Source organism: Nerophis lumbriciformis, linkage group LG20 (assembly GCF_033978685.3).
Source record: "Nerophis lumbriciformis linkage group LG20, RoL_Nlum_v2.1, whole genome shotgun sequence".
NCBI lineage: Eukaryota > Metazoa > Chordata > Actinopteri > Syngnathiformes > Syngnathidae > Nerophis > Nerophis lumbriciformis.
In genome coordinates this window covers 31,841,615-31,869,489 of record NC_084567.2, presented here as the reverse complement: position 1 = coordinate 31,869,489, position 27,875 = coordinate 31,841,615, and the positions used below count along the sequence as shown (strand labels likewise).

General features: G+C 38.9%; 1 protein-coding gene across 1 annotated transcript in view; it reads left to right on the top strand.

The window, feature by feature from the left end:
- Positions 1-27,875, top strand: part of cenpe (centromere protein E) — a 91,469-nt gene that overhangs the window by 19,904 nt on the left and 43,690 nt on the right. The window contains exons 11-29 of the mRNA XM_061980810.2: positions 1,774-1,903; positions 3,320-3,439; positions 3,541-3,690; positions 3,760-3,913; positions 3,998-4,097; positions 8,294-8,528; positions 10,425-10,481; positions 10,674-10,841; positions 13,620-13,694; positions 13,973-14,041; positions 14,266-14,397; positions 18,125-18,302; positions 18,418-18,557; positions 18,657-18,950; positions 23,025-23,135; positions 23,227-23,325; positions 23,431-23,580; positions 26,518-26,739; positions 26,993-27,076. Coding sequence (XP_061836794.2) covers positions 1,774-1,903; positions 3,320-3,439; positions 3,541-3,690; positions 3,760-3,913; positions 3,998-4,097; positions 8,294-8,528; positions 10,425-10,481; positions 10,674-10,841; positions 13,620-13,694; positions 13,973-14,041; positions 14,266-14,397; positions 18,125-18,302; positions 18,418-18,557; positions 18,657-18,950; positions 23,025-23,135; positions 23,227-23,325; positions 23,431-23,580; positions 26,518-26,739; positions 26,993-27,076 — 2,668 coding nt within the window. The remainder of the gene's footprint in view (positions 1-1,773; positions 1,904-3,319; positions 3,440-3,540; positions 3,691-3,759; positions 3,914-3,997; positions 4,098-8,293; positions 8,529-10,424; positions 10,482-10,673; positions 10,842-13,619; positions 13,695-13,972; positions 14,042-14,265; positions 14,398-18,124; positions 18,303-18,417; positions 18,558-18,656; positions 18,951-23,024; positions 23,136-23,226; positions 23,326-23,430; positions 23,581-26,517; positions 26,740-26,992; positions 27,077-27,875) is intronic.

The following is a 27,875-nucleotide window of genomic DNA, read 5'->3' as shown; positions in this document are numbered from 1 at the left end:
AACCAGAGGGGAAGACCTTGAGGCAGAGTTGTGTCGTTAGCATAGCAGTGGAAATTAATTCCATGCCTGCTGACTACACACCCGAGGGGAAGCATGTAGATGGTGAAGAGGGTTGAACCGAGTACAGAACCTTGGGGGACCTCAGAGGTGACTGTGTGAGGACGGGATTTAGCATCCCCCAGGACCACTAACTCGGTTCTGTCAGTGAAGGGCAGTGTCAGAAAGGCCATTGAAGTGCTGGAGATGGTGAAGGGGGATGCTGTAGTCGATTGCAGCAGAGAGGTCAAGAAGAATGAGTGTGAGGTTAAATCTTCCGGATTGTGAAGTTTTTGTGTGGTCGAGCAACAATCTCTTTATCGAAACAATTAGGACAGACCATTGGCCACAAACATCTTCTCAACATGTAGCTGACTTCACATCCACACACACGCCCTCACAGACCGCCGGAAATTATAGAGCTCTCAGGCCATGTCCACATGAATAAGGAGATTTTTATGCATAAATGCAAATTGCTAAAATCAAATGTTGGCAGATCTTGTCCACTTTAAAATAGCTGCGGTTCCTGAACAGGTTACCGTATTTTTCGGATTATAATTCGCTCCGTAGTATACGTCGCACCGGCCGAAAATGCACAATAAAGAAGGAAAAAAACATATATAAGTCGCATTTTTGGGGGAAATTTATTTAATAAAATCCAACACCAAGAATAGACATTTGAAAGGCAATTTAAAATAAATAAAGACTAGTGAACAACAGGCTGAATAAGTGTACGTTATATGAGGCATAAATAACCAACTGAGAACGTGCCTGGTATGTTAACGCAACACATCATGGCAAGAGTCATTCAAATAACTATAACATATAGAACATGCTATACGTTTACCAAACAATCTGTCACTCTTAATCGCTAAATCCCATGAAATCTTCCTCCCCGGTGTCGCCTCTGGTATGCACCGTTTCCTTTCTTTCTACTGCTCGATCGCAGTTTTCTGCTGCATATTTCAGTACGTCCGGCTTGTAATCTGCAGTATATGATTTCCTTTTCGGTGCCATTTTAGTTCAGCCCTTCTCAGTTTTTATAAGTTACCGCCAATGTTGAAATAATCAATTTTAATACCTACGGATGTAGCAGCAGTTAGCATCCCATGACCCACAATGCACTTCTGCCATGACGCACAATGCACTTCTGCCATGACCCGCCCCCGCCGAATTCTTATTGGTTGACGTGTGTGACGATTGCTGACGTGTGTGTGACGATTGCAGACATTTGCTTCGTCTCTTACGCGAATGAGAGAAATAATATTATTTGATATTTTACGGTAATGTGTTAATAATTTCACACATAAGTCGCTCCGGAGTATATGTCGCACCCCCGGCCAAACTATGAAAAAAAACTGCGATTTATAATCCGAAAAATACGGTATTTTACGTTTTGCTATTTTAAGTTGTTGCGGTAGAGTGATTATACATGATCACAAAAACCTTTTTTGAGCAAAGGCACATTTTTTTATTGAAAAATCCAGAGGCACACCACCAGCAGAAAATGTTAAAAAATGAAACTCAGTAGCCTATATTGACAATATAAAGTTGTTTTTCACATCAAATACCTGATGCAATTGTTTGATATGAACACTAGTGTGCCGTGGCACAGTGGTTGAAAAACACTTCTCTAGACCTTACTAAATAGTGATATAGTGGTTATAGTTTGCCATTAATTGTTGTTAATGTACATTGGGCAAAATCCAATATTTCATAATATCCCTGTGTTTCCAGGGGGTTCACAAATTACAGAGACAGTAAGCTCACCCGCATACTTCAGAACTCCCTGGGTGGAAATGCCAAAACTGTCATCATCTGCACAATTACTGCTGCTGCACTGGATGAGACACTGAGCACTCTTCAGGTTGGAGTCTTTTCATGTCATTAACGCTTATTGTATTTGTTAAGATTCTAGGTTTTATTTTTTTTATTATAGTGAAGTATATTTTTTAATTTTAATTTACTGCTTATATTGTGCAGGTTTGACTGTACAATTGATGTTCTTTTATACACACATACACATTCCAATATTATGAAAAGGTTTATTTGAAACATTTCCACCAATATACATTTGTACTATTTTCATTGTAACTTGAAAACTGTTGGAGAACTGTACAGTTCTCATGTATCTAGTCTTCCATATATACTATATATTTATGCTGTGCACACTGATCCAAAAAATGGAAATGACGCAATACTGCATACGTTAGTAGTCAAAGGAGTCTTGTAGACATAGTATTAATAATTAAATGTGATAAATTTAGAATATATGATGTACAATATTTTAACACTAACAATATTATACTATATAATAATTATAGATGTATTACTAAGCAATTTATGACCGAAATGTAGCCCCTGAATCGCAATCTAATCGTAATGTGCTTTAAATATTCCCATCTCTATTAAGTCCTCTCCTTTTTGGCAGTTTTTTTTCCCGTAATGTTATTAATGTAATTGAAAGGTTGCTGTTTCTTAGTAGCCATTTGTTAATTTTTATGTTGTACTACTAGTGTCCTCTTTTTTTCATCTTTTGTGCTATTCAACTGGTGGCCCGTGAGTTCAGTTAAAGTTAAAAGTTAAAGTACCAATGATTGTCACACACACACTAGGTGTGGCAAAATTATTCTCTGCATTTGACCCATCACCCTTGATCACCCCCTGGGAGGTGAGGGGAGCAGTGGGCAGCAGCGGTGGCCGCGCCCGGGAATCATTTTTGGTGATTTAACCCCCAATTCTAACCCTTGGTGCTGAGTGCCAAGCAGTGAGGTAATGGGTCCCATTTTTGATAGTCTTTGGTGTGACTCGGCCGGGGTTTGAACTCACAACCTACCGATCTCAGGGCGGACACTCTAACCACTAGGCCACTGAGTAGGTTAAAACACTTGAGAGACTCACATTTTTACAGCAGATTCTTAAAAACACTAGAGTGCTGTCATATAGATGATCTAACCTGTAACTAACAAAATACATACCCCAAATTCAAATGTCTACTGTGGAGGATGCTGGTTCTCCAAAATATACAAAATAAGAGTGAAGGGAGAAGTCCGCCACCCGGTCCTTAACTTTCTGGAAATGTGGCCCCAAAACATTTACTTGAATATCCTTGCTATACTTGATTAATCAAAAATAATTGATAGATTACTCAATTATTAAAATAATCGATAATTGCAGCCCTACTTTAGTCTAAAGTTCAAACTCTAAACCTGATGACACTGCATTCTTAAATGTATTTGGTAAGGCTATAATCCACTTCATTATTAAATATTTTTTCTTGCAGTTTGCCAGCACGGCAAAGAAAATGAAGAACGATCCACATGTCACGGAAGTGTGTGACGACGGCGCTCTGCTCAAGAGATATCGCAATGAAATTGTCGAGCTCAAGAGGCGACTTCATGAGGTAAAATACTTAAGCTTCTGTTTTTTCTCCCCCACATTTTCATAAGCTGTTTAAAGTACAAATGCCTAAGCATTGACCAATGAGTGACCCCCTTGCCGCAGGTTTCCTCAGGAACACAGACCACCGCAACGGAGAAGGAGGTGCTCTCGCAGCTTATCCAAGAAAAAGATCAACTTCAGAGAGAACAAGAGGACCGAATTAAAAACCTCACAAAATTGTTGGTCACAAGCACCAACGTGGTTCAGGTTCAGGTAGAGCACAAATGACTTAGTTTTTCCCCCTCAATCTTCTTACTAACAAGTGCTCCTATCCCTGTTTAGAAGTTTCCCAAGCGCAGAGTTACATGGGGTGGAAAAATGATGTGCTTGGCCGCTCCAGGTACTGATGAAGGTAGTCCTTCCAACCGCAGTTTTGCAGGGTATGCTTCACGTAAGAGGAAAAGTAATCGCTCCTGTATGATGGAGCTGACTGAAGGTAAGAGCGATATTGTGATGTAGATGGCCATTGTTTGTACTGTATGACTGACTTTGAAGCATGTGTTAAATGTTTTTTTAATAGATGATGAAGACTTTGACTCTCTGTGGGAGATACCTGAGGAGCCATCTGATGACACAGACTCCAGTCCAAGCTTTGTGTCTGTCCGTTGCTCTAAAAAGAGGTATCCTGTTGTGTGTGTGTGTGTGTGTGTCTCGACTAGGGATGGGCGATATGGCCTAAAACAGTGTTTCTTAAAGGGGAACATTATCACCAAACCTATGTAAGCGTCAATATATACCTTGATGTTGCAGAAAAAAGACCATATTTTTTTTTTAACCGATTTCCGAACTCTAAATGGGCGAATTTTGGCGAATTAAACGCCTTTCTATTATTCGCTCTCGGAGCGATGACGTCACAACGTGACGTCACATCGGGAAGCAATCCGCCATTTTCTCACTTTCGTCGGTGTGTTGTCGGAGGGTGTAACAACACGAACAGGGACGGATTCAAGTTGCACCAGTGGCCCAAAGATGCGAAAGTGGCAAGAAATTGGACGAAATTTGTTCAAAATACGAGGCTGTGGGGAAAGCCGACGAAATGGTCAGTCGTTTGTTCCGCACACTTTACCGACGAAAGCTATGCTACGACAGAGATGGCAAGAATGTGTGGATATCCTGCGACACTCAAAGCAGATGCTGACATCAACTCCAAAACTGGACAGATCACCTTTCAGGAAAAGAGAGCGGATGAGGGTATGTCTACAGAATATATTAATTGATGAAAACTTTATTCATTACTCGCGGTTTTACGTAAATTATTATACATAAATTGTGTTTACCAATAATTTAGCTTAAAAACTTTTTTTTTTTTTCAATTATTTGAGTACATTCGGGTAGTCTTGTGTAATGCAGTATTTTGTGTCTATTTAGGTATGGCTAACCTGAGTGCTGAAATCGTGGAAAAATATATGTTCTTAGCGCGCCTGAAATGGGCTGTCTGCACTCTCAAAGTGCATGTTGTTGCCAAATGTATTTCATATGCTGTAAACCTAGTTCATAGTTGTTAGTTTCCTTTAATGCCAAACAAACACATACCAATCGTTGGTTAGAAGGCGATCGCCGAATTCGTCCTCGCTTTCTCCCGTGTCGCTGGCTGTCGTGTCGTTTTCGTCGGTTTCGCTTGCATACGGTTCAAACCGATATAGCTCAATAGCTTCAGTTTCTTCTTCAATTTCGTTTTCGCTACCTGCCTCCACACTACAACCATCCGTTTCAATACATTCGTAATCTGTTGAATCGCTTAAGCCGCTGAAATCCGAGCTAATGTCGCTATACCTTGTTGTTCTATCCGCCATGTTTGTTTGTTTGTATTGGCATCACTGTGTGACGTCACAGGAAAATGGACGGGTGTATATAACGATGGTTAAAATCAGGCACTTTGAAGCTTTTTTTTAGGGATATTGCGTGATGGGTAAAATTTGAAAAAAACTTCGAAAAATAAAATAAGCCACTGGGAACTGATTTTTAATGGTTTTAACCCTTCTGAAATTGTGATAATGTTCCCCTTTAACTATAGGGCCGAATAACATTTTGACGCGAGCGCCTACTAGATGGCCGCCATAAATATCTGTTTCTCAGCTGTGGCCCATGTACAGCTGTACTCAGTTGTGACACTTGTCCACCACCTGTGGCAGTAATGATAATATCAAACTAGTCCTAGAGAAGTTTATGTGCAAAAATGACAAATACAGTGGTGAAGCTGCATTTTCATTTACATTTTATTCTATTGACAGTTTAGTTAAGAAACATGAATTAATATATTTTGTTGATTTGGCTTATTTTAGCACTATATAATTGTATGAAGAATAATTTTTCATCAGTTATTTGAGTCCCTTCTTATACAGTAGGCTCCCCAATGCACTCAACAGTGGGAGGAACTAAGTCTGAGTAAGTCTTATGCAGTATATTTGATTAGCAGTTATTTTTATAATCAGCCTGACCAAAGACTGAAGTTTTGTGTTAAATATTAATCTTTGTGATAGACATGGTTTCATATCATTTGACAAGGTTGTTGTCCCCTTGAACTGTAAGTAGGTTACATATAATTATATAATTATTAAATACGATTTAAAATCAAGAGAAAGATGACTAATTCATCTGCGCGGGCCCTGTGCCCTTCTGTAGTGGAAAAGCTGGGTCTGAGGTCAAAAAGGTTAAAAGTCCCTGGCCTAGGAGTATATAAGGCATGGGATATTTCCGTCTATAGCTGGAAAACATGTTTTTTTTTCTGTAATTTTTTTTTTTTTTAATTCAGTTTTTTTCGAACCGACAATGTGTCCGTCTCTTTGCCATACCTGCCAACAACTACGGCTTTCCTGTAATGAGTACAGTTTTTGATAATCCATTCCGGTTTACAGCTGGAGTGGTTAAAAACTATGGTTTTCCATTAAAAATGATTAACTTGATAATCGAAGCTCCGTAGCTTAACTACATTTCCCAGTAGCTTGGCAGTAGCTTCGCTACTTTTTAAACAAGTAGCAATTTCCGTAGCTTAGCTATTTTTAGACCCATGTAGCACTTAGCTAAGCTCCATGCTACAAAAGAAGAGGGAGGGAGAAGAGAAAGAAAAGTGGACTAGTACAACTCCACGGACGACCAAACATCACTTTTAACGCCATCACCTGGCACACGTTGGTGTGTTTAAGGTATTTTTTTCCGACTGGCAAGTTTGAATCAAAGCCTGTGTTATTCTGGTCCATTTAGCTAGCTGTGGACTATAAACAACCAGTGTTAATTTGTTTGTAATGCACAACACTGTGATAAGACACCAATCAGTACTGACTAAAAACATGAACAATCATATTATAGTATGTGTAAAGTATTAGCCCACATTTCAGGTTTTGTTTGTACACAGCGAGCCAGATGCTGTCTGTTATGATACACACGTGAAAAGTATAAAGTGGGACTCACTCGATGGGCAGTTTTCTCTTTGCTCCAGCTAGCCAGAAACGTTTTTTCTGGTTTATTTGGGGTAAGCACGCCATGTATGTCAAAATGGCTTGTCTCCAAATTCCACATTTTCAGCTTTGAGTCGATTTCACCTCACTCTTATCGGCTTCTGTCTGCTCCAACATCTCACCCTCTTCTACATGCTTGCTTCCAGAAGCAGCAGTTCATCTTCAGTTCATTCAGCTTCAAAAAGATAAGGTTGTGAATCATCATTTGTCCAAGAATAGTCATCTTTGTTGTTTGTTACCAAGTCTGCCATGATGAGAACACACACACAAGCGTTTTGTATCCGGAAGTCATTAATTTTAAACAAGATATGATTTAAGAAAATATCGTAATATCGATGTAATTTATTTCACGTTAATATGACCAAACACAGCTTATTTGTTGTGTTCCTTGATGCTCCCCCTCCATGGGCTACTAAACCCCTCCCCTTCCTCCTTTCAAGACGTGCTTGCACGTATGAGAACATCCATGATTGGTTGGTTGTTTACTATGATGAGTCACGATTCGTTGAAATTAGGGCAAAACATTATAGGGACAGGCCCATCAGAGGCAAGATAGGGCGGGTCATGGAACCAAGAAGGGAAATCACAACAGACATCCCAAATGACGAGAGAGTCGTAGATGAGAAAAGGGAATATTCAAGCGGGCGTTTTATGTATTAAAAAAAGTAGTGGAAGATGGCAGAGGGATTCTCTTCTTTAGATTTTTCTTTTAGCGATGTAGTCGACGTCCAGGAAACCCACAATGCAGCTACTTGGCCACATTTGGACAAAAAATAAATATAAACATTCATTTGAGTTGTTAACTATGTAAGCCCAAATCAAAACTGTTCTCGAGTTGCCAAGCCGGGAATATTTCGCACGAGAAATGCTGCCAAAAATGTATACCGAAGTGAGCACAATTAAATCAAGTCACTTACTTGTCGCTGACCAGAACCGTACGTGTGTGACAGTCCATTACATCGTCGACTGGGAATTAATTTTTTATCTGAGTTTGATACATTTTGTACTATTTGCACATTTATTTTACGTAGAAATAATATTTTTGTATTTTATTTGTTATGTAATTCTGTACTACTTAAACAGTTTCTTTTCTGTGCTGTTAAGACCCATCTTGACGAACTGGGTTAATAAAACTGACTGTTTACAGTGCAATTGTCATTCAGTTCATTTTCAGTGAATCTCGCTCAAAAATGAATGTCTTTATATGTATACTTTCACCGGAAAATATATCGATTAAGTAAAAATATATCGAGATATACTTTTTTGTCCATATCGCCCAGCCCTTGTCTATATCGCGCAACCCTAGTCTCCGCATCTGTTACATAAGTAATGTATCTTCATAACACTTTCACGTCAATCAGCAGAGAGGCTGAACTGGACTTGGAGCTTCAAACTGTAGACCACCAAAATCAACAAGCCTTGGAGAAAATTCTGGAAATGGAGGAGAAGGCTGCGGAAATTGACCTTCAGCTTAAAAGTGAAACTCAACAGAGGTTAGAGGCTGAGTCTCAAGTAAAGATGCTGGAGTTGTCTGTGGCAGAACTGAAAGGGCAGCTTGAAGAGCAGAGCCACGTGCAATGTGAAGCTGACAAACAGGTATGTGTTGAACTGAATACTGTCTGCAGCAGTGCTTCCCAACCACCGTGCTGTAGCATACTTCATGAGCGCATGTCTTGCCGCAGGAAATTATCCACTTTCACTTAAATTTTTGTACTACAAATGTCCTTTTATCTAGCTGTGTAAGCAATGCATAGTGACAAGAGATGGCAAAAGGTACATAATTAACCTAGAGTCGTGTGTAAAGAGTATGGCCAACTAAAAAGGCTCCATGACTGCTACCAAGGATCTGTGCAGCATGCAATTGCTGTCGTTTTGACATTACTTTTTCTGACGAGATAAACCAGAATAAGTCTGTACATAGTTCTAAACATACTCTAGCAGCTCATAAACTTACAATAAAACAAGTGAAGTATAATTTTGCGGCCTTTTTTGACACTCTGCTGCTACATTTCTGCAGTGTTAAGTAACCAGCAGGCACTCTAACATGCACCCGACAGCGCAATAAACGTAAAAGAAACAAAAACCCCAAACAACCAGGAAAATAACTTGGTACCCTCATTTTGCCAAAATTTTCATTATCTTTGGACTGACATCCATCCATCCATTTTGTACCGCTTGTCTCCCTTGGGTTGCGGGGTTGGCTGTAGCCTATCCCAGCTGCATTCAGGCGGGAGGCAGAGTACACTCTGGACAAGTCCACCACCTCATCGCAGGGCCAACACAGTCAACATTCACGGAGAAATTATAAATTTTTGTGTCAACTGTGGTGTCTGCCAGCAATGTATTTGTAATACTGTATCACTCCTTATGTATTAACTGCTTTTTCGTTTATGTAACATGGTCAGTGAATTAGTGTACTTTTGTAGTTATTCTCCCATATTTCTGCACATTAACTCAGCTATAGTAACACTGGCGCGCAGTAGAAAATATGGAGTGATTTTTGTCCAGAACATGTTTTGCTTTATTCATTATTGACACATTTCTTGCCACTTTATGTTGTATATTTTTTTATAAGATTTTCAGTTAATTTTATCATCTATTATATTATACCCAAAATTAGGTTTTTACTCATTTAATGTATGTCTATTTGTGTTTGACTTTCTTTTCTACTGTTGCAGAATTGTATTATTTTAGTTTTACTGAGATGAGTCCGGTTTTGTCAAACTATCACTTTAATTTGTTAATTTCTTCTGTTATTTGTATTAGCTTTTAAGTGTTGTCTCCTGAACAAAACGTTGATATTGTGTCTCTGGCACAAGACGCTATAAACAGTGGCTCTCCAGTGTTGTTTGAAAACCTTCAAATCCCGTACTTGTCTTCTCTCCAGGTTCCCACAGGGAGAGCAGCCTTATAGAGACATTAACATCTTCACCTATTAAACCAATCTTAACTTTCATAAACACATTGCTGTCTGAGCTTCTAAGCTATTCAATTGTGTACATTGGACTGAAAGGCTGTGCACTGTTATAACATGGTGATCAATTTATACTTGAATCAATAATAACTGGAAAAACTGGCGCGACGTCGCAAAAACCGGAAGTGAAGTGCCTAACACTCTTTTTCCTTTATCATTGAAAAAAAAAAACTTTAAAAGATTTAACCCCCAAATGGCTTTTAAAAAGCCATAACAATTATTATTGTTTCCTCTTTCAAGAAAGTACATTGTGTATTTATTAAATGAAATATTAAAAAAAAATCTGGATTAAAAATGTCCCTGTGTATAAATACTTTTTATGCACATTTAACAGTAATGTGACAATAATAACCGTGATATAACATTTGTATATTGTTACATCCCTAATGTAAAATATCCACATATGTTGGCTCTATTAAGGCTGGGAAACACTGGTGTAGATGGTCTGTGCACTATTTGTTGTGGATCTTCTATTATATTTAAGCTGTATTATTGTTTCCTTTTTCTTTTTTTTTTAGCTACAAAGAGATTTTGGAGAAACTATCCAACTTTGTGAGAACCTTGCCACAGAGAAGGTAACTTTTTTCCATCCATTCCAGACTATGTAACAGCTTTTTGTTAGACTTGGTAAAAGTAAGAACAATAAATGGGTTTTCCATGCACACAAAAGACTAACATTAACTCTTGTATTTTCACAAGCTATGTTTTTCCTGTGTCGTTATCCGAGGTGGTGTTGCTAACTTGTTAATGCCGTTATGTGTTTCTAGGATATGCTGGCTAATGAGCGAGACTCTCTCAAACAAGATCTGGACATATTGAGGAAGCAAACCACGAGCCTAGAAAAAGACATTACTTGTCTTTCACGGGAGCTGGAGGAGAAGAAGGAGAATGATGAGTTTATCTGCCTTGAGAAGCAATTTGGGACAGAACTTGAGGTAATGGGGAATGAAATATTTAGACCATACATGATGGTGTTTCCCACTTGACTGCAAGCTACCTGTAGGAGGCCTCGATGATTCAACGGTCTGATTTGCGTAATGTAATTTTTATGGATGCTGTGGGAGAGACAACGGCTCAATACGAATTTTGTCTCCCCCCCTTTCTTCTTTTTTCTAACCCTCCCCCTTGCTTTAGAATCTAGTGCCATGGCGAAGTGTTGAAAATATACCCCCCGGCATTCAGACATCTCTCAAAGTAGCTAGAGTTTTGCTACGTCGTCAACCCTTGCCATTTGCCGGCAGTGACGTAAAGCAGATGCGACAAATGTTTACTTTTCAAGTTGCTGTCGCACGGGATATTCAGCTTTAAGGATTTTTTATATTTTCTTTCGCCGGTCTACATCAAGAAGAAAATAGTCCTTTTTTGTCTTTTCTGAAACGGATCATTGAAGAGTGTCTCGTTTGGGAAAAAAAATGTATCCGGTTCCGTTACACATGTGAATCCTCTAAAAAAAAAGTTAAAGTCCCACTGATAGTCACACACTCGGTTTGGTGAAATTACCCTCTGCATTTGACTCATCTCCTTGTTTCACTCCCTGGGGGGTGAGGGGAGCACTGAGCAGCAGTGGCGGCCGCGCTCGGCAATCATTTTGGTGATTTAACACCCAATTACAACCCTTGATGCTGAGTGCCAAGCAGGGAGGCAATGGGTCCCATTTTTATGGTCTTTGGTATGACTCGGCCGGGGTTTGAACTCACAACCTACCGATCTCAGGGGGGATACTCTAACCACAAGCCCACTGAGACGCTAAAGTCTGAAGAAATTGTTTTGGGGGAGGTGGGTTTGTTGCCGAAAGGTTGTATTCACCTGACGTCCCTCCTGGCTCTGCAAGGCTTGAAGTGGTGGTCAAGCAAGCGTCCGTTGTCCAAGCTTACGTCATTTGGCGGTCCATAACACGATAAGGATAAAAGTTTCTTCAGGTTAAAAAAAAAAAAAAAGTAATCAAGATAGGTGAAAGGTGTCAAGATTTTAGGAAATGACGAGAAAAGTGGCTCTTGAATATAGCACTCCTGTCCAAGAAAGCAGAGTCAAACAAGTTTACAGTGATCACTTCATTGAAGGTTTGTTTGATATACTGTACTTTTAACATTTAGTTTTTCCCATTTAAGTATTATCTTGATATTTGTATTTCATCCCGTTTCGAAGTTCTTAAAGCATATTTTTGCTACGCATGTTTGATAAAGCACCAATTTGGCGAGTCTAAATAAATGAAAGCAAATTTCAGCAAAACTTCAACGAGTTCAGCTTTTACCAAAGGAAGCGATCAGCACATACAAAACGTTAAAATCTACTGATATATTTTAGAAAATCACGCATACGCGTAACAGCGCGTGCAATAACAAGGCAACACGGACGAAACTTACCCTGTCGTGCAGCGTGCAGTTACAGTGAGCTATGGTCGCTTCTGTCTTCTTTCACAAACAGCCAAGTCTACAGTGGTGTCACCGATTATCTTTGAATGGTTAACATTAGACATGTCCGATAATATCGGACTGCCGATATTATCGACCGATAAATACTTTAAAATGTAATATCGGAAATTATCGGTATCTGTTTCAAAAAGTAAAATGTATGACTTTTTAAAACGCCGCTGTACGGAGTGGTACACGGACGTAGGGAGAAGTACAGAGCAGTTGCGTCTCCCAGTCATACTTGCCAACCCTCCCGAAAATCTCCCAGGGCAACTATTCTCCCGAGTTTCTCCCGATTTCCACCCAGACAACAATATTGGGGGCGTGCCTTGAAGGCACTGCAAATGAGTGCTGGCCCAATCACATAATATTTACGGCATTTCAAACACACACACACACAAGTGAATGCAAGGCATACTTGGTCAATAGCCATACAGGTCACACTGAGGGTGGCCGTATAAACAACTTTAACACTGTTACAAATTCACGCCACACTGTGAACCCACACCAAACAAGAATGACAAACACATTTCGGGAGAACATCCGAACCGTAACACAACAGAATAAATACCCAGAACCCCTTGCAGCACTAACTCTTCTGAGACTCTACAATATGCACCTCCCCCACCCACCTCAACCTCCTCACGGTCTCTCAGGGAGAGCATGTCCCAAATTCCAAGCTGCTGTTTTGAAGCATGTTAAAAAAAAATAATGCACTTTGTGACTTCAATAATAATATGGCAGTGCCATGTTGGCATTTTTTTCCATAACTTGAGTTGATTTATTTTGGAAAACCTTGTTACATTGTTTAATGCATCCAGCGGGCCATCACAACAAAATTAGGCATAATAATGTGTTAATTCCACGACTGTATATATCGGTATCGGTTGATATCGGAATCGGTAATTGAGAGTTGGACAATATCGGATATCGGCAAAAAAGCCATTATCGGACATCTCTACATAAAATGTACCAGAAAATAACTCAAGTATTTGTTTCAATAAAACAACTTGACACGCATATTAGGGTTTGACTTTGTCTCAATTCACTTTCTAGAAATCGCGATAAATATATCAATATTCAGCCAAAATATATCATGCTATGAGTTATAGTCTATATCACCCAGCCCTAGTTTCTAATCTAGTTGGTTACAGTGTGTGTGCAGCAAACACCCTGAAACACTACATAAGCCCTGGTCTCCTGGGTCACGTCCCTGTTACACATTCTACATTCATGATTTTGTTTGTCGAGATTATTTGGCTATTCACTACAAAGTTAACTGTTCTGCTTTTGAACTCACAGGATGAGTTGAAAAGGGAAGTATCCTCATTGAAGATGGCGATGGAATCCCGTGAGCTCCAGTGCTTGGAACTTCAGGTGAGTTGGGCATAAAGTTTTTCTTACATTAGACATCAACAAAGCACCCTGCACATTAGTGAGACAGCGCTTTTTTTTCTGTGCTAAAAAGTAACTTGGTTAGATTTAGATTTAAATCTATCCACTGCAATACATTTCACAGCATTTACATGGACAGCTGTATTCTAAGATCAGGACAGGACTTGAAACACAACATTGTCTAGTGAGCAATTAAAGTAGTGGTCTTGAAAAAGCAATGAGAAAATAAAGATGATTTGTTTCTTTTCTTTTTTTTTTAGAAAACATTGGACACTGTTTCCGAAGAGCTGAAGCAGAAAACCAAATTTGCTGCTGATCTTCAGAATATGGTTTGATTTTGCTTTAAAGTATTTGCATATCATTGAAATATTTGTATATTTCCATCATTTCCAAAATGTGATATAATAATAAAATAATTCCATGCAAACAATTTAAATGTTGGAGGCAAAAGATTAAATTACGAACATATTTTGAAGCGGTTATCTTTGTCTCATACACTTCCAAAGTTGTTCAAAAGTAAAAAGAGGACAAACAACTGCTTTACTTCTTTCAGAACGGCAAAAACTTAGTTGAAGAAGTGACAAAGCTCCGTCGCTCACTCGACGATGCGGAAGGACTCAGCATTGAGACAAAGAAAGAATGGGCAGTCCTGCGCAGTGAAAACATTGCCCTGGAAGAGTTAAAGGTAACAAGTACACAAGATGCGTTTTGACTCTTTGTCCGATACGCTTTGCTGCTCTCCAGGTATGCCTTTTCTATGGTAAGGTCTCTGAAACCTGACTAATATTCTGTGCAGAGGCACCATAAGGGCTGTGATTGGTCGGCTTGAACAACAATACTTCCTGTGTGTGTGTATGTAACGTATTCATGTACACCTTTTCAGATTTTGGTTAAAAATATGAAATAGAATTAACTTTAGTAACACATCGATTGGTGCAAGAGCACACCATTCTCTTTAGTCACTGTTATAAATGGTAAAATGGGCTATACTTGTATAGCGCTTTTTTACCTTCAAGGTACTCAAAGCGCTTTGACACTATTTCCACATTCACCCATTCACACACACATACATTCACACACTGATGGCGGCAGCTGCCATGCAAGGCCCTAACCATGACCCATCAGGAGCAAGGGTGAAGTGTCTTGCTCAAGGACACAACGGACGAGACTAGGTTGGTAGAAGGTGGGGATCGAACCAGGAACCCTCAGGTTGCTGGCACGGCCACTCTTCCAAGAGCGCCACGCCGTCTCCTCCGTTGTTAGCTCACAATAAAGGACACTAAGAAGCTAAGTATTTTCATCACAACACGCATAGGATTGTCTTAAGTGTGACTCAGGGGGCATTTGCTTCCGTGGCTCGTTTGTTATTGGTCCACAGTAGAGATGTCCGATAATCGGCAGTCCGATATTATCGGCCGATAAATGCTTTAAAATGTAATATCGGAAATTATCTTTCGGGTTCAAAAAGTAAAATGTATGACTTTTTAAAACGCCGCCGTACGGAGTGGTACACGGACATAGAGAGAAGTACAGAGCGCCACCTTAAAGGCACTGCCTTTGCGTGCCGGCCCAATCACATAATATCTACGGCTTTTCACACACACAAGTGAATGCAAAGCTGAGGGTGGCCGTATAAACAACTTTAACACTGTTACAAATATGCGCCACACTGTGAACCCACACCAAACAAGAATGACAAACACATTTCGGGAGAACATCCGCACCGTAACACAACATAAACACAACAGAACAAATACCCAGAAGCCCTTGCAGCACTAACTCTTCAGGGACGCTACAATATACACCCCTCGCTTCCCCCCACATCCCCACAACACATCCCCCCGGTATCGGTTCATATCGGAATCGGTAACTAAGAGTTGGACTATCGGAATATCGGATATCGGCAAACAAGCCATTATCTGACATCTCTAGTCCACAGCACATTGTACAACACTTGACAAAATAGTGGAATTAAAAATAGTGGGATGCTCAAGCAGTTGTTTAGTTTTAAAGAAACAAAGCAGATACAAGACTGTAGTCATTTCAAATGGTAACTGACTTAAAGTAACACTAAAATGAATAAACTATAGATTGTGGTAGTCTATAACAGCAGATCAAGCAGAGTGAATAAATTATGGATTCACTCAATTCTGAGGGAAAGAAGTATAGAATCACCCTGTAAATGTTTATTTACAAAGCTATCCCCTGCATTAGATTACATTTGTTCATTAGTCTTTAGGTAAAAAGGAGTGATCACCTTGGTGAGCTGTTGCGCAGATTGACATGAATCATGGCTCCAACACGAGAGATGTCAATTGTAAAAAAAAAAAAAAAGAGATTATCAAATTTTCTTTAAGAAGGTGTAATGTTGCAATAATGATTTATTGTTCAGTCAGCTGTGTTTAAAATCTGGACCAAATATTAACAACATAGGAAGGTTGTAAGAGGCAAGCATACTGGTACACCAAGAAAAAAATTAACCCTTCAAGACCGAAATCTTTAAAGCAATAAGTCTTGAAAACAGAAAATGCACGGCAAAACAAAGGAAGAATAAATAGGCCGAAACTGGAGTCACCTTCTGTGACCGAACTGTAAGAAACCGCCTTAAGGAAATGGGATTTACGGTAAATAGAGAAACAGATGACTGGATGAAAGTCATATTCAGCAATGAATCGCAAATCTGCATTGCGCAAGATGATGATGCTGGACTTTTTTTTGTGCCGTTTACCGTAAATGAGATTTATGAAGACTAAAGAAAACATACACATTTACACAGTCATTGATGATGTGGAGCTACATGTCAAGTAATGGCACTGTTTTACACAAGTAAACCAGTCCAAGTAGTGTAAACTAATGCAAGTGAATCGACTGAATTTCGTAAAAAAAATCCCACTAATTTGTTTTCATCTTTAAAAATGTGTTTTACCTGCGACATGTCTTATCTGTGTACTTTAAGCTATAGTATTGTCAGTATTTACTCATCATTGTCTTTAAAGCATTGCTCAAATTTTGCAACCATAAATCATGAAGCATTTAATACACTGTTAGTATTCTAGTCTAACCTAATTCTAGATTATGGTAGGCTATATGTAATATGAAAAATTGTAAAGTATTATTTAATCGCAACAAGAACAAGTCAGTGTTAATGGCCTTTTAATTTTGATTCCATCCATCCATCCGTTTTCTACCGCTTATTCCCTTTGGGGTGGCGGGGGCCCTGGAGCCTATCTCAGCTACAATTTTGATTCCAATCTTCTAAAATGTTTGAGTGCAATAAGAAACGTATGTTTAATCATAAGATTTTCTGTGTAAATTAAGTTAATGACACAGGCAAAGCGGCATATATGGATGAAAAAAAAGTGCTGGTATTTTTTCAAAAGCAGTCGTAACTTTTTTAAAACATTTGTACTGCGGCACTTTATTAGTAGCAGTGCACCATACAACTCTAAAGTTAAAGTACCAATGATTGTCACAGACACACTAGGTGTGGCGAAATTATTCTTTGTATTTGACCCATCACCCTTGATTACCCCCTGGGAGGTGAGGGGAGCAGTGGGCAGCAGCTCTAGTCCCACCATTACACAATAAACCCAGCAGAAATGGAGTTAACGGCTGAGATAGTTTTTTCCCATTGATCCGGCTTCGGTTGATGAATAAACAAATATCTCCACGGAGAAAAAGCCGCCATTGACGACTGCTGTCTGTTTTCTTTTCTTTTTTTTTAAGTTATGTAACATTTTCACATTCACAAGCTTTTCTTCAGTATTTTAGCCTAAAGTTAGCTAGCATGGCTAGCTAGCTAATGTTACAAACTGACGTGTAATATATAATTTATGCAGAAGTTGGGCAATTTTCTCTGGCCGTCATTGGGCGAGTCATCATCTGAAACTATCTGAAGGGTTAGTCATGCCCAATACCCCTCCCTATATGCAAAGAGTAATTGGGACACCTTTACCCTCATTTTTATTGGGACTGAGCCTAAGTGCTAGTGGTTTGTTGTAGTGTTCTTTGTTTGTTTCATGATTCCAGATTTTCCACTCTGCTTGACCTAAAAATAAATGTACCGTATTTTTCGGAGTATAAGTCGCACCGGAGTATAAGTCGCACCTGCCGAAAATGCATAATAAAAAAGGAAAAAAACATAAGTCGCACTGGAGCCCGGCCAAACTATGAAAAAAAACTGCGACTTATAGTCCGAAAAATACGGTACATCAACGGCACTTTAGATAAAACCATATATTGCAGCGATTAATTCCTTTATCAAAGGTCCTTACGGAAGTAACTTCTTTTTTTTTTTTTTACTTTACAGAATTAAATATAGACTTTGGCTAGTATTGGTTTTGACTTTTGTGGATATTTTACTTTGGAGAATGTAAATCTGAAGCCCATTTTTGTTACGATACTCTCTCCAGATGACTCTGACTCTCGGTCACGAAAAAATGGAGGCCGAGGTCAACAGCCTTCGCTTTCAACTTGAGGCTGAGAAATCACGTTTCAAAAAGATGCAGCTGGATCTCCAGAAAGAGCTAAATGTTGTGTTTGATGAGAACACCAAGCTCACTGCTATTCTAGATGGAAAACTCCCGAAAAGTACGTTTGAAAGAACTTGACAATATCAATGCTTTTTTGTTTCTAAAATCAGCCAGTTTAGTCTAATATGTTTTGCGAGTGATTGCAGTTGGTTAAATACGTTTTCTGTCCACAGATCAGATAGAAAGGACAGTTATCAATCTGAATAAAGAGCTGGCAGCATCCAAAGAGGCAGAGGGTGCCCTTAGAGCTCAGCTAGAGGAAATGACATCACTTCAGGCTCTTCCAAATGAAGTGAACAACCTGAATAACAAGGTGACTCCTCAAGACACATTCCAGTACTTAAATGTCACCACGTTCTTTATATGAATTGGGCATATTTAAAGCCGTTAACCTTTCTGTCTGCTCTTCTAGTTGACTGAGCTGACTGAGGAGCTGATTGGTGTCCAAACTCAGAGAGATGAGCTGCTCTCAAGTCAAGCTGCATGCCAAGAGGAGATTCAGCAGCTCAAGGACAACCTGCAGAAATACCATTGTGACATTATCCAACTACAGGACTCCTTAAGTGCCACCACACAAAGGGAAACTGACCTGATGAAGCAGTGTACTGATGCTGGTATACAGCTGGAATTTCTTCAGTCAGATCTGGAACAGTCCGAAGCTGAGAAGAGTCGCCTCATTGCCGTTGCTGCAGAAAGTAACCAGAAGGTAACATATTCTTTATGAAGTCAGGAACTAAGTTCTTTGTAATGAATGTGTGCTGTTTGACAGTCAGACTCGACTGACTGATTCGTGCGAAAAGGGCTCCCAGATGCCCGCTATTTAGCGGAATTCCGCTATTTTTCCTAGTCAAAGTGGTAATTTTTTCAATGTCTGTATAAAACCGCTAAGACAATGCGTTTTGATTGAGTCACGTTGCTTTTCTTGTGTAGCGGCTGGCTACGGGGTTCTAGCCAATGGCTTTGCCTGGGGGAGCAGCAAATCCAGGGCAATGATGGGAAAGTGACATGTTTGGTGAGAGTTTGGGTTGCCGGGAAAGGAGAGAGAGACGTACATTGAGCTAGTTGTACGAGTGTTGCCTTTTGTCAGATAAATGAAGACAAACTGGGAGTTTGTTTGAGCTTCCGTTCTTGGAACATTACTGTATGATTTGGTTGCTTCTGCTGACATTCGGAAACGCTCAGAAGTTAAATACTGTGGGACGAAGAAACAAATGGAATAAGGAACAAGTGATTAGGGATGTCCCGATCCGATATTTGGATCGGATCGGCTGCCGATATTTGCCAAAAATTGCGTATCGGCAAGGCATGGCAAAATGCCGATCCAGATCCAGTTAAAAAAACAAAACTCCGGTCCGTATTTTCCAACGCACAGATTTAAATAATACATTCCACTTTTCTGCTGCTCCCTAATTTCCGTTCCGCATTTTCCAGCACACCTTCAACACATCCACAGGTCTGTGAATTCTCACGCAGTTGCTTTTAGCTGCTGGCAGTACACGACAGGCTCTTCTCACTCTTTCCTGTGTCTCCCTCTCACAGACAGCAAGTGCACCTTCTTACACACGTCACATACTGTCACGACATACGTCACATACGTATACGCCCTCTCCCAGCAGAGAGGTAGCAGCATGGCTAACGTTAGCTGTGATGCTAGCGCAGCCGTACGAGCAACGCTCCCTCTAAGGTGCTCGCCTGTGCAATTGCGCACTGTTTAAGCGTCCTTCGCGCATAGCAAATCTATGCCACGCACAAAATCAAATAAAAAAATAAGCGCATAACAATTTTCAACACACGGACACGACAGAGAAAACAGTTTTCGTCATCATTGTTCAAATATTGTGACGTCTGTCGAGACGCTTATCTCCATTCGGTGCCACACGCCCACACCATCAAAATGCCGAGGCAAAAATGTCCACATCAACACCGTATGAAAAAATTTGTGATTTTTTTAGTTGTGATTTCCTTCTCTGCATGAAAGTTTAAAAGTAGCATATATTAATGCAGTATGAAGAAGAATGTTTTAATGTAGACATGCAAGCCTTGAAAGAAAATTTTGAAAATCAAGACTACATTTCCTGGAAATGGGTGCATTTCTACCCTATATTTTAACTTTAGATTTATTCTCATATCAAACTCTTTTGGCTGTCTTTTTGACACTTACATCCGGCGCCCCCCTCCACACCCTGGATTATAAATAATGTAAATAATTCAATGTGATTATCTTGTGTGATGACTGTATTATGATGATAGTATATATCTGTATCATGAATCAATTTAAGTGGACCCCGACTTAAACAAGTTGAAAAACTTATTCGGGTGTTACCATTTAGTGGTTAATTGTACGGAATATGTACTTCACTGTGCAACCTACTAATAAAAGTCTCAATCAATCAATCAAAACACATAGAATCATCATACTGCTGTGATTATATGCATCAAGTGTTCATTCAAGGCTAAGGCAAAATATCGAGATATATATTGTGTATCGCAATATGGCCTTAAAATATCGCAATATTAAAAAAAGGCCATATCGCCCAGCCCTAGTTCAATGATGCCATTTCTGTTTGTCATGTATAATTTTGTCTATTTTGTGTTTATCCTTGAATAAACAGGTCAGTTTCTTGTTACCAACCATTGTGTATTATTCAAACTCCCCTAATTCAGCTGGCTAGTTGTTATCAAGAGTACTAAAACCCTTTTCAACATGATTCTGACAACCAAGTAGGCTAAATAACTTTAAACTTTAATACATGCTCGGATAGGCCAGTATTGGTCAGTATCGGTATCGGTCAGTATTGGTATCGGATCGGAAATGCAAAAACAATATCGGTATTGGATCGGAAGTGCAAAAACCTGGATCGGGACATCCCTAACTGATTACGGTACATGGTTTCCCCCAGCTTGCCAATATACTTGTGTTGGTGGGGGCATGGCTAGGGGTGTGGTCAATGTGAGATCATCATCATAATTTGTGTAATCAATGATGATGCATATTTTTAAAAAGGCTAAAAAACATGTACATGTAAATCGTATTAGTAATTACACAAGCGGTAGAAAATGGATGGATGGATAATTGTGTCTTATATTGTTTTGCTTTATATAATAACTATTGTACAATTTTACAAAGGGTGTGGAACCGTGGCAGCTTCTGGTCTGGGCAGCACGGTAGAACACGGGTTAGTGTGTGCGTGCCTCACAATACGAAGGTCCTGGGTTCGATCCCTGGGCTCGGGGCTGTGTAAGTGGGAAAGTTCCTGGAAGAAGTTCCTGCGTTTAGAATAGGGCCTATTGCAGCCATTGTGGGGAGGTGTATGGCCCGGTCATTGCAGATGCTAACTTTGCTCATTGCGTGGAGGTGGGAGTTTTTGTGTTTTTCACTTACATGTTTTGAATACGTCCTGATTGACTGGTGATTGGATAAACACGAGGAAAATAATCGATTGTTTGATGCGTCATGAATTGGAACATTGCCATAGATGGACATATGTTCGAGTATCGATTAGGCAAGGCAACTCTATTTATGTAGCACGTTTACAACTATTTTTAAATTGGACCAAAGTGCTTTACAGGTTAAAAAGCATAGAGCAAAAAACAAACAAAGAACATAAACAATGAATGAGCTAAACAAGATAGTGCAAAAGCAATACGGTAAAAGGGTTCAAATAAAAAGTAAAAAAAATTGCTAAATAATAAAAGTGCGACAAATTGAAAAAAATAAATAAATAATTATGTATGTTAAATTAATACAGACTGTTCTAAAATGCCTGCGATGAGGTGGCGACTTGTCCAGGGTGTACATCGCCTTCCGCCCGATTGTAGCTGAGATAGGCTCCAGCGACCCCAAAGGGAATAAGCGGTAGAAAATGGATGGATGGATGTTCTAAAATGCAGTTCTTGTGCGGACACATTGAGGGAGGAGAAGAGGTTAAACTATGCGAGCCGCGGTGCTAAGTTGACTTGAATGTTTAGTGGTAAAACGAGAAATTTTTGCTTTGTACATTTCAACACAACGTTGCTCCAAGGAGTAACCAACTGGATGAGGAAATTAGCAAATAGATTGATAATTCCAGAGACTGAATAATATCCACATGTCTTAATGATAATGGATAGATAGTAGATGCGACACAATGAGATTCAAGTTTACGGCAATTGGGGTCCATGTGTCTGGGCATTCCGTAGCTTAAGCCGACATTAAAATTGAAACAAGAATGCGTATTAGCCAAGTAGGAATGTTTATTTTATCAAATGGCAGGCAGCTACAGCTCTCACGTATCTCGTCTAACATATATTATCCATCTCTGCTGGGTGCACTTGCATCCAAAAACCCAAAATGATGCAATACCGAATATACGTCAGCCGCCAAAGGAGGAGGTTTTTATGCATACTAATCATTCAATATCATGCATTCATAATATTAATCATATACCGGTACAATAAAATAATTAAAGATGCATAAATATTTGATTTGTAATAGAATTGTAATTGAATCGTAAGATGCCCAATTTAGATTACCACCCGTTGTGCGCTCTGAAGTGTGCAAACTCCGCAGTGAGCAAACTATAGAGAGACATATTTGAAGCATTAATTGATTGCAGTACTGTGAAAAACACTTGAGTGGACGTCATGCTATGGCTTTTATTAAGATGTGTAATCATATGCATTAATAGTAATTGGTAAAAATGCTGTTACATCCTCAGTTTTAAATACTTTGTTGCTTCCCTTATTTTTGTTTAGTTTTCACTTGGTATACCAGTGGATTAACTATTTGTTCCCTTATCAGGTTGCAGAGACTCAAGATCGTCTGTGCTCTCTTCAGGATGAACTTCAATTGCAAAATCAAAACTATTTGGACCTTATAAAAAAACAGAAGGAATCTGAAGTAGGTCAATCTGTAAGTGAGCTTTTAAACGAGCTTTGTTCATTTCACCTAAACCAGTTGAAAACATGCAAGATAACGGACTGTTTTGGTGTTTGATGTGCAGAGCTCTACTGAAGAGATCGAGAAGCTAGTCTCTGAAGTCACAGCTCTCACTGCAGAAAGAGATTCACTCAAGGTGGATATGCAAGATAATGTAGAGATGGTGAGTTTTTTTTGCTACTGTTCTGCTAAACATCTTCGTTGCTACCCTAGCATTTTTTAATTTTTGTTGTCTCATAACCCACTTAAATTAATGTCATTGAAACAGATGATCGAGAATCAAGACGAGCTAAGGACTGCCCTTGAGAAAATCTGTGCTCTGAAACGCCAAGTCAGTCAGTTAGAGAATACCCAAACATCCAACGTGGGAAAGTCTACTGACGACATGACCGCAGAGTTTGGGGTGCTTCAAACACAAGTAAGTTATTAAAGCATCTGTAAAGAATATTTTATGTCAGGGGACCTTGCACATCTGACCAGACGGCTTCTACCAGTGATGGATATTGGCATGGAGTATTTTTTTTTTCCTCTACCCATATAGCTAATTTAGCTGAAATGACTACCTTGGCCCCCTTGCATTTCCGAGGAGCATGATGATCGAATGTAATATATATTTTGTTTTTGCCAAAAATAATTTACATACATTTAAAAAGAAGTCTGTTGTTGGAGCAAAAAGACAAAACAAATATGTTAACATTAATTACTATTTTTATAACTTACTATTGTACTATGTAACACAGGCTGTATACCAATGGCAGCTGCTGGTCTTTCAAGTACGGGAAGCTTTTTTTTCTAGCTTCTCTTTAAACATGAGTACAGTCTCCAATAACAGAAAATATATAAAAACATGCTAGATTTTACAAAGAAAACTCTTAAAAGAAAATAGATTTCTCCATATCAAGAGGAACAACGGAATGAAAGTTGAAAAATGCTTTGGCAGTGTTTTTATATTTCAAGATTGCTGATTCGCTGTCAATCAAAAAGGGATTCAGCCCAGACAGGTCGTCCAGTCATCATGCGGAATCCCGGCGACCCCCTTTCGATCACTCTTATTCATTTGCTCAGTGTACGTGGGCAGGAAAAAGTCGTGTATTTATCCAATGATTGTCTAGTTTGACTGCAGCTCTGTGACGCTACTACATGGATGAAAAAAAGTTGCGCCAACTGTCGCCAAAGTAGCGGATTCTAAACAAAAGTTAAACGCATTCTAACGCAGTTAGTCAATGAACTGCAAACACAAAAGAACATATTGGACCATGTTTTATATTTTAGGAGAAGCTGAACTTCCCTTCCAGTCTTTAGCAATCGTCACTGCTGTATATGTGGCATCACTTGTTAAAATAATGCAGATAATAGAAGTTGGCAAGTCAGGTCCATAACTTCAGGACAAGGATTGTCTCTAAGGGCTGGGTGGGTCTGGCTGGACTGCACGGGGCTGTGCACGTCCCCCCGCTGGAGAGTCGCCGCCCAAGCTCCCAGCCTCCCAGCAGGCGGAGCCTTGTCAAAGTTTTTTAGTGGCCACATTTTCTGCGCATCACTAGTCAATAGTGCTTAAATAATATAGGCTACATATCCATTCATATAATATATTGCTTTAATTGGTTTTCATGTAAAAAAAAAAAAATCCTACATTTTAAGGTGTTGCGGCTTCAATTTAGCCGTGGCCTGGAATTTATTGTCTGCTCGTTGTCTGCTCGTTAAATTATTGGGGAAATACAGTGGTACCTAATTTTTCATTAGAAATCCGTTCCAAAAGATCCTAACCATAGAAAAACAAATCCATTTTATCCCATAAGCAATTTTTCCATGCTGAAAATTATTCAAAATAAACAGAAATTAATATTTGACAATTTTTACCTGACCCACTTTTACACCTTTTTACCAACTGATGCACATGCATGCAGTAGAAAATACTTTATGGCAAACCACGTCACACTCTGCAATACCACAGCGGTGTGCTAAAACTTTTTTTGTTTTTTTGTTTTGCAACCGTACTCAATAAAAAAATATGCACTGATCCTACTCATTTGTCACGAATGCATGGGATTTTGTATTTGAGTACTTGATTCAGTGGATTGATACGTGAGTAAACAGATTAGTTAGTGGGCAAAGTTTTGGCGAAAATTTTAATTGAAAACTGAGTCAAACGAACAGAGGGTTGTAGGAAAACTGCACCACTAAGAAATACACACTCATTAGGTCAGTTGTAGTAGCAAGACAATACATACTGTGTCAATGAAAGGGTATCAGGTCGAACTCTGTGGATGCATGGAGCAGAGGTGAGGAAAGTAGCGGAGTTTATGTATTTGGGGTCAAATGTTCAGATCAACAAGGAGTGTGGAAAAAGGGGCAGAAGAGAGTGCAGGCAGGGTCGAGTGTGCGTGGGGAGGAGTATCAGGAACTGTTTGTGACAAGAGTATCAGCAGTGAAGGGAAACATTTACAGGACAGAAGTGAGACTAGCCCTGCTGCTCGAGATGGCAGCTCTCTAAACGCTGTGTTTTGAAGCCTTTTTTTTTTTTTTAAAGTTTCCTCTTTATTACCTATACACGCCAAATATATTGTGGTATATAATTATTGTAGGAGGCTGCAATATAAGTTTAATGCATTATTGCATATCCCTTTTGGAGGGTTTCATTTGCAATCTGGGAATCTGCTAAAAAAAAAAAAATTGGGACCCACTGCTCTAAACCTTGTATTATGTGATTTACGTTTTATGCACATTTTGAATTTAGTTATTTACATGACGAAACAATTACAGACATAGTTTTGTGGTTACACCACAATAAGTCTACTGGAAAAAGAGCTACAGTATTTTTCGGAGTATAAGTCGCTCCGGAGTATAAGTCGCACCGGCCGAAAATGCATAATAAAGAAGGAAAAAAACATATATAAGTCGCACTGAAGTATAAGTTGCATTTTTTGGGGACATTTATTTGATAAAACCCAACACCAAGAATAGACATTTGAAAGGCAATTTAAAATAAATAAATAGTGAACAGGCTGAATAAGTGTACGTTATATGAGGCATAAATAACCAACTGAGAACGTGCCTGGTATGTTAACGTAACATATTATGGTAAGAGTCATTCAAATAACTATTAACATAGAACATGCTATACGTTTACCAAACAATCTGTCACTCCTAATCGCTAAATCCCATGAATATTTTACGGTAATGTGTTAATAATTTCACACATAAGTCGCTCCTGAGTATAAGTCGCACCCCCGGCCAAACTATGAAAAAAAACTGCGACTTATAGTCCGAAAAATACGGTAATTGATTTGAGAGCTCTGTTTATGATATTTCATCCATTATTTTTGCCAGTGCGATAATATACCCCTTTTCTGAACAGATAAAGGATTTGAGCGAAGAGCTTGAACGTGTGAAAGTCGAGAGAGATGGCCTGCTCGTCACTAAGGAAGCCGGACATGAGACTTCTCAGGATGAGATTCAAAAGCTGTTGTGCAAAGTAATGTCACTCAGTGAAGAGAGGGATCAGCTCCATGAGACGGTTGAGGGACTAAGAGAGGAGAAGAACCAGCTTCGAAAGGAGTTTGAGGAAAGGATGGTGATGGTAAGGGATAATACTACTCATACTTCTGTACTCCTTCTGGGGGGGAGGCAGGGCATTATAAAAACAAACTACTTATAATTACCGGTAAGTCTTAAACAGAACGTGAATTTTTTGGGTTGTTTTTATGCTTTAAAAAATTCTAATATGATGATTACAATATAATTTCAATTTTGTATGAATGTGTTTTATTAAATGATATTTTATTCTGAAGGTATTAAAACAAGTGTTTTTTTTTTGTTTTTTTTAATTATAGATTCAGTGTGGATTACAGCAAGAGCTGCTCGGCTCAGCTGCACAGTCACTGAAAGAAGAACAAGAGGCGCAACAAAATATGCAGGTTGGATTCTCTATAAAAATACGGAATGTAGTTTATTGCAGTGGTTCTCAACCTTTTTTCAGGAATGTACCTTCTTTGAACATTTTTTTAATCCAAGTACCCCCTAATCAGAGCAAAGCATTTTTGGTTGAAAAAAAGAGATAAAGAAGTAAAATGCAGCACTATGTCATCAGTTTCTGATTTATTAAATTGTATAACAGTGCAAAATATTGCTCATTTGTAGTGGTCTTTCTTGAACTATTTGGGGAAAAAAATATATAAAAATAACTAAAAACTTGTTGAAAAATAAACAAGTGATTCAATTATAAATAAAGATTTCTACACATAGAAGTAATCATCAACTTAAAGTGCCCTCTTTGGGGATTGTAATAGAGATCCATCTAGATTCAGGAACTTAATTCTAAACATTTCTTCACAAAAAAAGAAATCTTTAACATCAATATTTATGGAACATGTCCACAAAAAATCTAGCGGTCAACACTGAATATTGCATTGTTGCATTGTAATGAATGGAATAGCCTACTTGATGTGATGTTCAGTTTATGAACTTACATTCATATTTTGTTGAAGTATTATTCAATAAATATATTTATAAAGGATTTTTTAATTGTTGCTATTTTTAGAATATTTAAAAAAAAATCTCACGTACCCCTTGGCATACGTTCAAGTACCCCCAGGGGTACACGTATCCCCATTTGAGAACCACTGGTTTATTGGATACTAACCCATACACTGTTGTCATATTTCATGTACTCTATTTTGATGACACTTGTTGGTTTTATTTGTCCAAACTAATCGA